Source organism: Artemia sp. Qi Xiang Cuo, chromosome 13 (assembly GCF_049724085.1).
Source record: "Artemia sp. Qi Xiang Cuo chromosome 13, ASM4972408v1, whole genome shotgun sequence".
NCBI classification, from domain to species: Eukaryota; Metazoa; Arthropoda; class Branchiopoda; order Anostraca; family Artemiidae; genus Artemia; species Artemia sp. Qi Xiang Cuo.
Window position 1 is genome coordinate 40,864,911 of NC_142806.1, and position 14,719 is coordinate 40,879,629.

The 14,719-nt window shown below is 37.3% G+C and overlaps 1 protein-coding gene across 4 annotated transcripts in view; it reads left to right on the plus strand.

Moving 5' to 3' along the window:
• The window catches only part of capt (adenylyl cyclase-associated protein 1), a 76,547-nt gene that overhangs the window by 48,337 nt on the left and 13,491 nt on the right, over window positions 1-14,719 (plus strand). For all 4 annotated transcript variants that reach the window (XM_089099337.1, XM_089099339.1, XM_089099340.1 and 1 more), the window contains 2 exons: window positions 3,544-3,825; window positions 5,241-5,386. In XM_089099337.1, coding sequence (XP_088955463.1) covers window positions 3,544-3,825; window positions 5,241-5,386 — 428 coding nt within the window. The remainder of the gene's footprint in view (window positions 1-3,543; window positions 3,826-5,240; window positions 5,387-14,719) is intronic.

Below are 14,719 nucleotides of genomic sequence, written 5' to 3' on the forward strand. Positions count from 1 at the left end.
ATCCCAAGAACCATTCTTGCAAAGGTTACCGTTATTGGGATATGCTCTCTCTGATTCTTTTAAAACGCAATGCATGGGTTTTTTTTTATTTCAGTACAGTTTTTGATCAATTAGCTCGTGATGCTTCATTTGCTAAAAGTAGATCAACGTGACAAAAGTCATCTTGTTTTCTAAAAGCTTCGTCTCTTTCATTAAGATACACAAGTTCTTCAATGGAAGAGTAGAATTCCGGTAAAATTCTTTTTCAAGGCTGTTGTTGTGATGTTAATTATAGTTTTGAAATTCATGCAGAATTAGAGTACATAACAGGCTGACCAAAAAGTCAATATAGATTTATTATGATGCAACTATAGCAGATTTAATCAAATTTTAATCAATGAGAAAATCGGAACTCCTTCAACCTACACTGACTATTGCCTTAAAAGTAGAGGTTGGAACCAAAGTATAGCGAGGTTGCATGCAAAATGTGTTAACTATAATTATTCTGCATATTATGAAGGAAGAATTGTTTCTTAGCGTGTTTCCTTCTCTCCTGTTAGTTCTCTGGGCAAATACCAAAAACAATTTCAAGAAAACAATTATTGCTTCATAATATGCAAAATAATTGTAATTAGCATGTTGTGATTGCAGATCCACTATACTTTACTGCCCCCCCCCTCCCTAGTGTGTAAATATAAAGCCGAAATTATGTATTTCCCAAGTGTATTTGTTCTGTTCTTGATTTTGTCACAGTTCATTTCATTTACGGGCACACGGGTTGAAACAAGAGTTACGCATGGCAAAGTACATGGGAATTATTTAATCTAAAGTGTAGGGTAAAGTATAGGGGAGCTTTAGTTGAAACGTGTTAACTACAATTTATCTGCATATTCTGAAGTAAAATTGTTTTCTTAAAATGTCCTCTCCTAAACAGCCCAAATTCCAGACTTACACCTTATACACAAACGTTTAGAGCCTAACTTATGCGTTGATGTACCATGCAAGAAAACAGCTAGTGGGCTAGGCTGCTTAGACAAAAAGATTAGAAAGTATCCACATTAGTTTTCTGGACATTGTACTGAAATCAGCAAATAAGTTTGAGATTTCTTTTACTTGTAAATCTATTATCAAACCTTTTGTTTTTTTCTAAGGGTATCTTTAACCATTTTTTGTCCATAATAAAAAGATCATCTCTTATTCATTCCAAAATCACTCTATCTTTTCTTGTAAACATTGATGATGCTGACAAAACTACATGAAAAGATTGCCGTCACAACTCGTATTAAAACTCACAGATAAGATTCGACCCGGAAGCACACCACGTATAAATTGTTGCCGCCAGCTGCTGCTGACCATGTATAAATTAAGGGCTTATGACGTCTATGAACACACAACTTATATTTAGGGGTTAAAATTATCAGAGATATTACGAGGTATGTTCTTCTTATTTTGTCACTTAAGTACGAGAAACAGCATTTTTTCGTTGTCATCAGAGGACGCAGCATGAAAAACTGCATCAGATTCCTGTAAAAAGTCATTTTCTGTAAAAATCGACTACTGTACACGCAATAGCCGCGATAACATGTTTTGATTTAGTTCAACATTTCTTTCAACATTCCCTGAAAGACTTGCATTAATGCCCTTTGCATTTGTGAAAGTAGAAGTCAAACCTGCATACCTTTTCTCAATAACATAGACTATATGTAAACAATGAACAAATTGCCTAACTTATAGCCCTTGTCCTGAAGCCTTGGGGGGGGGCATCCCCAAACGTTTAATTACTGATACTTTCAACAATGCTGGAAAAAATAGATGCCTAAAAACTTTGTTTGGATGTTTGTTTCGGGAAATGATTGGCATGTGTATGGGGGGGGGGTGGCTTGTTGCTCTCAAATCACTTTGACTCTTAAGATGGTTGCTATAATTTCAATTCAAATGAGCCCCATCTGAAATTTGTACGACCACCCATTCCATAAAAGCCTTATATGCCCGCATGGCATAACTTACAGCCCTTGCTCACGGACTCTGGGGGTTGTGTCAACGCTGGATGCATTGTTATATGTTATTTGGACTATTTTGAACAAAATTGTTATCTCAAAATTTCAATCAGATGCGTTTGGTGAAAAGAGGGGCAGTTGGGGAAAGAGTGGCTAGTTGTCCTTAATGACTTTTGACTCCTAAAAGGGAATCAAAACTTCTAGTTTTCAACCAAATGAGCCACTTCTAAAGTTCTTACAACCATCCCTTCCATAAAAAATGAGATGTCCCCGGGGCATAAATTTCAACCCTTGCCCCCAGGCTCTGGAAATTTGTATCAACTCCAAAAGCCTTGTTATATGATCTTCGGACTATTTTGAATTTAATTGCGATTTCGAATTTTCTATTGGATGTATTTCGGGAAAACATGACGGGGGGGGGGGGGTACCTGCCCTCTGATCACTTTGACTCTTAAAAATAGCACCAGAAATTCTGATCCAATCTAATGAGCCCGCTCCAAAGCATTTACGTCTACCCTTCCTATAAAAACTTATATGCCCCCAGGGCATAACTTACAGCCCTTCCCCTAAGGGCTCGGGGGGAAGGGGGTATCAACCTTGTAGCCATTGCTCTTTGTTCTTTGGACTGTTTTGAATAAAATGGATATCCTACAATTTCAATCACATGCGTTTGGTGAAAATAGGGGTAGTTGGGAGGGGGAAGGGGCTAATGGCTCTCCATCAATTTTGACTTAAAAGGAACTACAACTTCTAATTTTCAACCGAATGAGCCTCCCCTAAAGTTCAAACAACCATCCCTTCCATAAAAAGTTAAATGCCCCCGGGACATAACTTACAACCCCTGCCCCTAGGCTCCCGGGGTTTGTTTCAGGCCTAAAAGCCTTGTTATATGATCTTTGGACTAATTTGAAAAAAATTGCTATTTCAAATTTCTATTGGGTGCATTTTGGGAAAATACGACGTTTGTCGGGGGGTAGTTGCCCTCCTATCACTTTGACTCTTAGAATTTGAATTTCTGAACTGGAACTCCTGATTACCAATCCAATGAGCCTCTTCCGAAGTTTGTACGACCACTCTTTCTATAAGACCTTATATGCCCCCAGGGCATAACTTAGAACCCTTGCCTTGAGGGCTGTGGGGGGTTGTTATCCTCAAAGATATAACTTCCGGATTTTTCGACTATGCTGAGCAAAATAGCTATCTCAAAATTTTGATTGGATGTGTTTGGGGAAATGATAGGTGTGGCGAGGGAGGGCTATTTGTCCTCCAATCACTTTCCAGTATTAAAAAGGGCACTAGCCGTCTGAATTTATAATTGAATGAGCCCTTTTCAAAGTTTCTAAGACATCTGCTTCTATTCGAAGTGCCCTGGTCTAAACATCGTTCTTTACTTAGACTGCGCTATTGCGCTGCCTATGAATCAACATTCATATTTTAATTATTTTTTTTTTGTTCTTGATTACTCTTTTGTATCTGAACCAATATTTAAGCATTTCAGATTCTCATTTAGAAATATATCTAGAAACTGTTAATATTCAAAAAACTGTTAGTAAGTTTTCCTTTTTAGCGCCGAAAGAGGTGTGCTGGTCGTTGCATCTAAATCAAAGCAGCCATCACAGGAGGAACTTGTCAAAATTTTATCTCCCGTCTCTGAGTTGATACAATCCATCCAAGATTTCAGAGAGAAAAATCGAAAATCAGCCTTTTTTAATCACTTAAGTGCAATATCAGAAGGTATTCCGGCCTTGGGATGGGTTGCTGTGTCCCCGGCACCTGCACCATATGTCAAGGAAATGAGTGATGCTGGCCAGTTTTATACCAACCGTGTTTTAAAAGATTGGAAAGAAAAGTTAGTGATTTTTTCTTTATACATCCTACTGATACCCATTTTTACAGGTTGTAGTTTTATTAACAACATGCAGTAGTGGGATTTTTAGTTTGAAAAAGGGAGGAGGCATCTTAAATTTTGTTTTCAAAATGTTATGGAATATGTATTGTTTTTTGCAACTTTTATTAAGATGGATTTTAAGTGAAAATCCAGGTTTTTCAAATATTTGGAAAATATATTTAACAGCTCCCCTTCCCATCCGGGATTACATAAAGGTATATGCAGCTAGAGTAGCTATCGTTCAATGGCGTTATGTTGGTTGATAAGTCAGAAACGTGTGCAGGATTACAGTTGTAAAATTTTGTCCCCATCATTTTGTAACCTCATCTTTATTAATTATCTATCATATGTCCAGCTTAATCTTTAGTAGTCTCTGCTGTCCGTTCAGTTGATCTTCCGCCTGCTTCTTTGAGTAGTATATACAGCTGTACGTTAAGAACTTACAGATATCATAAGAGTATGTAGAATATGAATGAAAATGGACTGAGTATTTTTTCCTTAGCTTGCTGGCTGTCGTGGTTTGGGTAAACAGGTTCTAACATTTTAAACCGAGTTGAAGTTAGTGAAACCTTCCCTAAGCGAAAAAGGATGTAAATTTGATTGATGTAATATATCATACGATGAGGAAAAATCAAACTTATACAAATAAGTAGCTAATCGAAGAGACAATAATACAAAACAGTAGAAGAGGGAATATTAGAAAATGAATAACTAAGTGAAAACCGAAAAATCACTTTTTGAGGAAAGAATGTGCTACTTGAAGGAACTTAAAATTTCCATGTCTCATGGCGTGCTGCTTATTCCATAGCTTACTGCTTATCAGATTAGTTGCAAGGAGGATTGCCGCTTAAATTTTATTCATGTAAAAATCATATTCTTAAGTGTTTTTTTCAGTTTTAAATTAATTCATTTTTCAGAATTATTTTTTAATGCTATCTTATGTAATTTTTAGACTAATCTAAGCATCTTACAGCTGAAAATATTCCGGAAGGAACCTGATGCTTAAAGGTTTGCATTTGTTAGGTTTGATATACGGTACATATTTTGTTTTATGTTTTGTTTTACTATCTTTTATTATAGTTTTTACAGATAGGATAGGTTCTCGTAGGCTTTTCAGGGGGCAGAATCACATTTGTGTACAGCTAGGAAATAAACTATTGAAATTTCGAAATGTCCTTGCCTTATTTTTCTTCAGCATTTTCGTGCATAATTAATCTTATTTTTCTTACAATTCAAAGTAAAATGAAAAATAATCTTCATATTCCCAAGACATGCATAGGGAAAAAAGTTTACTTTTTTTTTACAGAAAAATTGTTTACACTTGTTTTCAGTGTCATGTTTTCCCCTTTTCTTTGTTATTTTTGCTGATATCTTAGGGACAAAACACATGTTGATTGGGTCAAAGCCTGGCTTCAAACTTTGAACGACCTCCAAGCTTCTGTGAAACAGTATCATACAACAGGACTGGTATGGAACCCATATGGAAAATCGGCAACTGGTGTTGCAACTGTTCAACCAAAAGGTAAGGTGAAAATCAGGAGAGGGCTCATTTAAACAAAAATTATATTTTTTAGTGCCTTTTTTCGGTGATTAAAAAGATTTTGCAATGTGAAAATGGCCTTTTCTGCCAATTTTAGGCACCAAACTATGATTTCCCCCTAGAGGGCCAAACTTGCCATCTACTATTACTACTGCTAATAACCCAACGCAGCACCATGCCGCCTGAGGCCAACTCAGCCACACGCGCTCCTCCTTCATCCCAATCTATTCAAAGCCTCCCTCTTTCTACCCTCCCAGGATGTTCCCATTTCATTAACATCTTTCTTTATGACATATTCCCATCCCAACCGCGGACGACATGCTTTCCGTTTAGCCCTAGACGGATGGGTGAAAAGGACAATCTTCGGCAATCTGGCATCCTTCAACCACAGAACGTGCCCTAGCCATCACAATCTTCCTTTCATTACAGCCTTAAGAAGCAGAACTGAACCGCATTATCGTACAGCCTACTGTTTGAAATACAGTGAGTCAGGCGGGTACCCAAAACGATCCGTAGGCAATTTCTCTGGAAAACATCTAGCAAATCTTCATCTGTTTTCCGGGGCTCCTATGCTTCAGAGCCATATTTGACCACTGTCATCTCGGTAACTTCCAATATTCTAGTTTTGGTTTGCAGACTTATCTTCCTATTCTTCCAAGCTTTGTTTAACTCTGAAAAACACCTGAGCCTTGGCTATTCTATTTTCAATATCTTTACTGCTCCCATCAACTTCACTAATAATCTTTTCGTTGCCCAACTTCACCTTATCATCTTCATTTATTCTTAACATTGATGTTCGAACCTATTCTAGCACCATATACTCGCAAAAACCTCTAAAAGTTCCTTTATTTTGTTCACACATTCGTCTAGGATGCTTAAATCATCAGCATAATCTAAGTCCAGGAGAGATTTTTTCTTCCCCCTTTGATCCTGTGGTCTCCCATTGCCTTTCCTGTGCTCCTTAAGACAAAGACCATCAAAATTATCATAGGCAGCGCGCTAGCGCTGCCTGAGTAAAGAACGATGTTGCCACAATGTATTATTTTTTTATTTATTTTTTTCTCCATATCCGGGCACTTCGTATCGAAGGAGTTGTCGTAGAAACTTCGAAATGGGCTCTTTCGATTGGAAATTGGAGTGGCTGGTGCCCTTTGTAATAGTCGAAAGTGATTATAGGGCAACTCCCCCCACGCCCATCATTCCCGCAAACACATCCAATAAAAATTTTGAGATAGCCATTTTGTTCAGCGTAGTTGAAATCCAAATAGAAAATATGTTTTTGAGGAGGACACTGCCCCACAACCCTCGGGGTAAGGGTTTTAAGTTATGCCCTGAGGGCGTATAAGAACGATTTTGGCACAATGTATTATATTTTTTTCCATAGCCGGGCACTTCGTATCGAAGTAGTTGTCGAAGGAGCTCATTCGATTGGAAATTGGAGTGGCTAGTGCCCTTTTTAATACTCGAAAGTGATTGGAGGGCAACTAGCCCCCCCCCCCACGCCCATCATTCCCCCAAACACATCCAATCAAAATTTTGAGATAGCCATTTTCTTCAGCGTAGTTGATTTCCAGATAGACAATATGTTTTTGAGGAGGACACTTCCCCACAACCCTCAGGGCAAGTGTTTTAAGTTATGCCCTGGGGGCATATAAGCTTTTTATTGAAGACGTTGTCGTAGAAAGTGATTGGAGAGTAACTAGGCCCCCCCCCCCACACCCATCATTACCCCAAACACATTCAATCAAAATTTTGATATAGCCATTTTGTTCAGCTTAGTTGATTTCCACATATAAAATATGTTTTTTAGGAGGACACTACCCCACAGCCCTTAGGGCAAGGGTTATACGCTATGCCCTGGGGGCATATAAGGTTTTTATTGAAATCTTTGTCTTAGAAACTTGAAAAAGGGCTCATTCGATTTGAAATTCAAAGGGCTAGTGCCCTTTTTAATAGTTGAAAGTGATTGGAGGGTAAATAACCCCCTCTGACAAACACCTTTTCCAAACAATCATCCGATAAACTTTTTGAAATTATATTCTTGTTCAATGTAATTGAAAGATTTGTACAGTATATTTTTATGGAGAGAAACTCCTCCCCCTACAAACCCTAGGTAAAGGGTTGTAGGTTATATCCTGGGGGCATATAAAGTTTTTATTGAAAGCGCTGTTGTAGAAACTTCAAAAGGGCTCATTCAATTGGAAATTGAAAGGGCTAATGCCTTTTTTAATAGTTAAAAGTGATTGGATAGCGACTAACGCCCCTCTCACGTCCACCATTTTCCCAAACACATCGAATTAAAATTTCTGATATCCATTTTGTTCAACGTAGTTGAAAATTTGTGAAATTAGGTCTTTTAGAATCATAACCCCCTCAGAGCCCTCAGTGCAAGGGTTGTAAGTTATGGCCTGGGGTATATAAAGTTTTTTATTGAAAGGTTTGTCGTAGAAACTTCAAAAGGGCTCATTCAATTGGAAATTGAAAGGGCTAGAGCCTTTTTTAATATTTGAAAGTGATTGGATAGCGACTAATGCCCCTCTCACGCCCACCATTTTCCAAAACACATCCAATCAAAATTTTGAGATATCCATTTTGTTCATCGAAGTTGAACATTCTGGAAATTAGGTCTTTTAGGATGATAACCCCCTAAGCGCCCTCAGTGCAATGGTTGTAAGTTATGCCCTGGGTGCATATAAGGTTTATATTGAAAGTTGTTGCATAAATCATAGGCAGCGCGATCGCGCTGCCTAAGTAAAGAACGGGGACACTCGAGAACGAGAAAAGAAACTGGGACTAAGTAAAGAGGAGGACACTCCCCCACAACCCTCAGGGCAAAGGTTTTAAGTTATGCCTTCGGGGCAAATAGGAACGGTGTTGGCACAATGTATTATTTATAAATTTTTTCATTTAGAGCAGGGCACTTCGTATCAAAGAAGTTGTAGAAACTTCGAAAAGCGCTCATTCGGTTGGAAATTGGAGTGGCTTGTGCCCTTTTTAATAGTGGAAAGTAATTGGAAGGTGACTAACACCCCTTTTACGCCCACCATTTCCCGAAACACATCCAATCAATATTTTGAGATAGCCATTTTGTTCAGCGTAGTTGATTTCCAGATAGAAATTATGTTTTTGAGGAAGACACTCACCCATAGCCCTTAGGACAAGGATTATAAGTTATGCCCTGGGGGGCATGTAAGGTTTTTTATAGAAGACGTTGCGGTAGATACTTCATAAAAAGCTCATTCGATCGAAAATTGAAAGTTCTACTTGTCTTTTAAATAGTCAAGAGAGACTAAAGGGCAGCCAACACGCCTCTCACGCCCACCTATTCCCCAAACACATCTAATCAAAACTTTGAGATAGCCATTTTATTCAACGTAGTTTTAAGTTCTGGAAATTAGGTCTTTGAGGATGAAACCCATATAAGGTTTTTATATAACGCGTTGTCGTAAAAACTTCAAAAAGGGCTCATTCGATTGGAAATTGAAATGGCTAGTGCCCTTTTTAATAGTCGAAAGTGATTGGAAACCCTTTGTCCCTTTGTCTCCAGAGGTATGAATTTGTATGAATTTGTTTAAAGGGTGGTATAGTTGAGTCACTCTCAGGTTTGCCCGGAACCCGTTTTTCCCGTTTTTCCTATATATTTTTATTTTTTTTATTTATTATTTATGGGATGGCGGCGGGAAGTTTTGGAGTATGTGAAGTATTGATTTTCTGTTATTGTGACCAGGAGCCGAGTGAGTGTAGGATTTTCATTCTTTCTTCTTTTTTTCTTTCTTTCTTCTTTTTCTCTTTTTTTCTCTTCTTTCTCTTTATTATGTTATTATAATTGTTAATTTTAAGAGGGTAAATACTTCCGAACAAGCGTTAGCTTATGGAAGGTCATTTGTTTTTTTTGTGTTGTGTTGTTTTTGGAATAAACCCTTATCTTATCTTAAAAGCAACTAACACCACTTCCACGCCCACCATTTCCCCAAACACATCCAATAAAAATTTTCAGATAACCATTTTGGTCCACGCAGTTCAAAGTTCGGGAAACTCTTTCTTTTAGCAGGAAACTCCTCCCAAAGTCTTCAGAGCTAAGGTTTTATACTATGTACTGGGGGCACATTATGGTTCCGTTGAAAGATTTTGCGTATAAACTTGAAAAAGGACTCTTTCGATTAGAAATTCAAAGGGCTAGTACCTTTTTTAATAATCAAAAGTGCTTTGTTCTATAGATTTGTATATTATGATGCTATAGATTTGTATATTAGGGGGGGGGGAAATGTATTGCGGGTCTGCATGCAAAATGTGTTTTGTACAATTATTCTGCGTATTTGATGGATAGATAGATAGAGAGGTGCCTTTAAAGCCAAATATACGGCCATGAACATAGTAAAATAACATAAATGAAAGGCACAAATAACATAAACTTTGATCAGCGATCATCATAAAACACGGAAATTAAACACTACATTAACCTAATAATAGTACTTAATACTATGTAAAACGGTCATTGGAAAAAAAAACATTTAACACTTAGAAAAAACACTTAAATGAAACATTACATTTACTTTATACTGTGTGGTTTTTTTTTTTTTTTTTTTTTTTTTTTTTTTTTTTTTTTTAGTTAACAAAATTTCCAAATACCTTGCTATTCTTCTGTAATTTTTTAGTGGCCATACCTAGAAGGAATTGTTTTCTGACTTCAAACTGTCCAAATACTTTACCACCACCCTCATATGCTATCACTTGTCTTTGTCTTGTCTCGTGCTAAGCTGAAAAAAGCTAATGAAGAAACCGGTTTGTTCTCAAATTTTGCACAAACGAGTTATACACAGCGTAAACTTGAGTGAGTTGCCCATAATACAAAAGTACCAAAACTCCTTCCCCCTACGGAAATCAAAAAAATTAAACTAAAATAAATTTCTCAAATTTTGAAAGCCTTTTTTCCACGGGGGGGGGGTATTTTCCGGGGTGAAACGCTGGCCAGTAAATTTTTTCTCCGACTCGTTAAAACGTAATGCAATGCATTTAAACAAATTACCGATGCGTTTTTTCAAACTTTTTTTTGTACCTCCCCTGCAAAAAAATTCTGGACACGGCCCTGCAGGGGAGGTATAGAATATTCTTCAAAATCAAAGAATCAGGACACAACCGTGTTTAAACATTCCACCCCCTTCCCTTTCTCAATGATAAGTCCTATGTGTAAAGAATTGAAAATGGCACAATTTTCAAATTGCCAAACAATTTGGACAAAAATAAATAGATTTTTTATTGTTAATATTTTATCTAAAACGTTTTTTCTTTAATTATTATTTTTTCTATTATTACTCCTCCTTCCATATAACGTGGATGCACATACTATTTTTTGATTCAGTCCAGATAGTCCTCAAAATTCACCGAAGTTCCACATTTAGACCCTTACTCTGTAGGGACACAAACGGGTTGGAACATTTTTTCCTTTTCAAATGATGAATCGTGTGTATAAAGAATCGAAAAATTGCGTAATTTATAAATTGTCAAATTATCTACCCAAAAAAGCGTATTCTTTCTTGTTAATGTTTTATCAATTATACTCACGTTTCGATTTTTTTTTTACCTTACTTTTCCTGTGAGCATGTACACAAGACTTTTCGATTTGGTCAAGACCCTCGTTTGCCCCTAGCAAAGCTCTCCTCCCTAAGTAGAAAAGTAGTTTTTAAGATATTAAGGATAGTACCGCAGTTACGTCTGTTGTAAAAACAAGGGCCAAGCCAGGTTAATCAAACTAAGTTTCCCCTCGTAAGAGGTGCACCGTTCACGGATATACTACCATATCGGGCCGATGCGTGAAGGTGGCGGGGCAAACCCTAATGGAAACTGAGGCTGCCTGAAAAAGTAAAAAGTACGGTCGACTTTGCCTGAAAAAGCCATAATGAAGGACACAGCCTTATTTTGAACTACCCTACTTAACTAGCCACAATTTATCTTTACTTTTTTTTGCCAGGCCCAAAAAAAACTATTAAAATAAAGTTTGACAGTAAGAAAACCGTTAGTGAATATTAATCACGTCTAGATAATTTTTGAAGGTTCTGGCTTGAGTTAATTTTGCTCTGTTTATGGATAATTTTGTGGTTGCTTATTTAATTATCTGCTTAACCAACGCTAGCCACATAACCAGACAAACTAGGAAAAAAAAGCGAGTTAGCGATTTTTATTTACATACGTCTTTCTGCAGACGTATAAACCATTAGGACATGTTGAGTGCAAAAGTTCATTGGGAATATTATGTCTTGTTAATTTCAGAAGGGACTAAATTTAGCAATTTTTTTAATTAGCCATTAAACGCCACTAGAAGTGGAAGAAAAAAATGATTTATCTGCTTACCATGCCAAACTATTGTTACTACTGAAAGTACTTGACCACAGTTGGCCTAACCTAACCTGACCACAATTTAGTTATACTACTACTGCTATTTTTATTCCTCCTCCAACTACCACTACTACTGACTATATTCCCCAAACCTAACCTATTACTATTATTCCTCACCACTACTAAACCTAATCTGATATTTTTGTTGTTACTCCTAATCCACGCCCTGGTCCACGCCTTCGGATATTCGAAGGTATCCTGCGCGCTTTTGCGTTAGGCCTTTTTATTTGTTTGCTTAGTTTGCCGTGTTAATTTACTATTGTACGTTACCATGCATTGAGTCGAACCTGCATCTTTTGTATTTGAAAGGAAGTCTCTGACTCTTCCTCCTATTGTTACCACTACTACTACCTGACTTTTACCCAAACCTAATCTGATATTATTTTTTGTTACACCTAATCCACGCAAACCGCGCTGGAACTTCCCCTATCCGCCACCTGGCAATTATAAATTAAGGACGCGCTTCGTTGCTGGGCAGGCGCCTCTGGCACCAAGCGCTAATCTCAAAATTCGAGGATTTGCAAGCTTTATCAACATGTAGTATTATAATTAGAGTGATTCGGACCTGAATCTTTTAAATTTGAAAGATAGTCTCTGAGCCACCATACTGCTGCTGACCGATAGTCTAGATGAATTATTCTGTTTGTGATTATTATGGAGCCATAGAGAAATCGGAAAAAGATGGAACCCTGGATTATTCCCGTTGCAGATAAAACAGGACTCATTTTAATGGAAATTACTGCATCTAGTCGCTTTTGTAAGTAAGAATAAACTATTTGAAAAACAAAATCAATTTTTACAAAAAAAAACGGACTGTATTTTCGTGTACAAGATCACGGTTGCAGCGATAGCTGCAAACTAGTAAAAAACGAACTCGCCCAATTATAGATGAGGCACGCGCTTGGTTGCTGGGCACGCACCTCCGGCACCAAGCGTTTATCTCAAAATTCGAGGATTTGCAAGCTTTATCAACAAGCAGTATTCTAATTGCAGGAACAAACTATTTTTTAGATGCAGTGATTCGAACCTGCATCGTTTAAGTTTGAAAGGAAGTCTCTGATGCACCGAACTGCCGGTCACCGATAGTCTAGATGAATTATTCTGTTTATGATTATTCTGTTTATGACTATTATGGAACCATAGAGAAATCGGAGAAAGATGGAACCCTGGATTATTCCTGTTGCAGATAAAACAGGGCTCATTTTAAAGGAAATTACTGCATCTAGTCGCTTTTGTAAGTAAGAATAAACTATTTGAAAAACATATTTCCAGATTCCGGCTGGATTTTGGACTACTGGACTACTTAGCATCAAAATGAACTTCATATTCAGACCCAGCGTATCCAAAAAAAAAACATACCGCCCCCAGCCATTGTAAATAGCTCGTTTGTAACATTTTGAACATTTTGGGCCCCTCCTCCATCCCCAATTTTTGAGCAAAAATGCCCATATAACCCTACAATATTTCCCAGTAGGCTACTTGGTCTCATTCTCGCCAGAACCCGTACTTACCTTTGTGACATCTAGGATGCATTTGGCGTCAACCTATTTGATTAGTTCAGCTCAACCTGTGGCAGGAATCTGCGAGAATTCCCTTTTTGGCAGGAAACTTGTGACTGTTTGAACTCTTGGTTGAACCAACCCAATGGTTGATGTCAACACACACCCTAAGATCATTGAATATTAATGGAGTCTTACCAAAGATCACTTTTACCAACAAGAAGTTGTAGTTGTATTACCTGCCAAACCCTTTTTCAAAATAAAAACGAAGAGAAATTAATACGTATATGACTGGGCTTGCCCCCTACTCATTACCTCGCACTTTACGCTAAAGTCTTTTTTGTACTTTCATCAGAGCTGTTCATTCTAATTAACGGCCTTTGTGATTAACGGGTCATTCTTAAAGAATTGGAACAAGATTTGAATTTAGTGTAAAGACCGAGGTATTGACTAGGGGGCGAACCCCCTAATATACGTAATAAAAATATACAAATATAGAAGTTCGTTACGTAAGTTAATTTGTGATTTACGTCAGAACAAAATTTTGAGAAAGCCATTTAGACAAAAAAAGGTAAAATTAATATACAAATTTCGTTTTGATTATTCATGTACGGTGAGCCAAAATAAAAGCTGCATTAACTCAAAAACGTTCAGAGATTAAATAAAAAAAAGAAGTGCTGTAGATAGGTCCATGATAAGTATAGGTGTCATAGAGGTACTCAGAAGGAACAAGGATATGCAGTAAAACGGGATTCGAGGAAAATGTCAGTTACGACCTTTAGCTAAAACTGCGACGATATTTGGCATCATATAAGCATTTTCTTATATGATGTCAGGCATAACATAAATAAGATTGTTGAGTTTCCAACACAACAGTTATTTATATAATATAATGTCTGTTGGAAGGCCCAAAAAACAGAAAATTTGCAGTTGCAGTTACTATAAATGAGGATCCTTTGGAACCAACACCTGAACTATCAAACGTGATAAGATATGAAATTCTACAACCTAGACCATCAATTGCGACAGCACCGATACGAACAGCTAAAGCAAAGGCCATTGCTAAATTGTCTGAAGTAATCGAAATCCAAAAACGTGTCAAAAATGAAAATGAAGAGCAAATTGGCGGTTTGAAGATATGTGAAAACGACAATTAGAACGTTCAAAAGCGAAAAAGGAAGAGGAAAGACACACGCGGTTAGAAGACATATGACACCGATCAAGTCAGTGAGTCAAAAATGGAAATGAAGAGCCAATACACACACGGTTTGAAGAAAAGCAGCGGCGTTTCAAAAATAAAAATGAAGAGTAAAGACACATACAGTTAGAAGAAATGCAATACCAAGCATGTGATCACGACAAAATTTAAACTGAAACACAAATACACACGCGGTTATAAGACCAGCGATGGATTGTCAAAAAT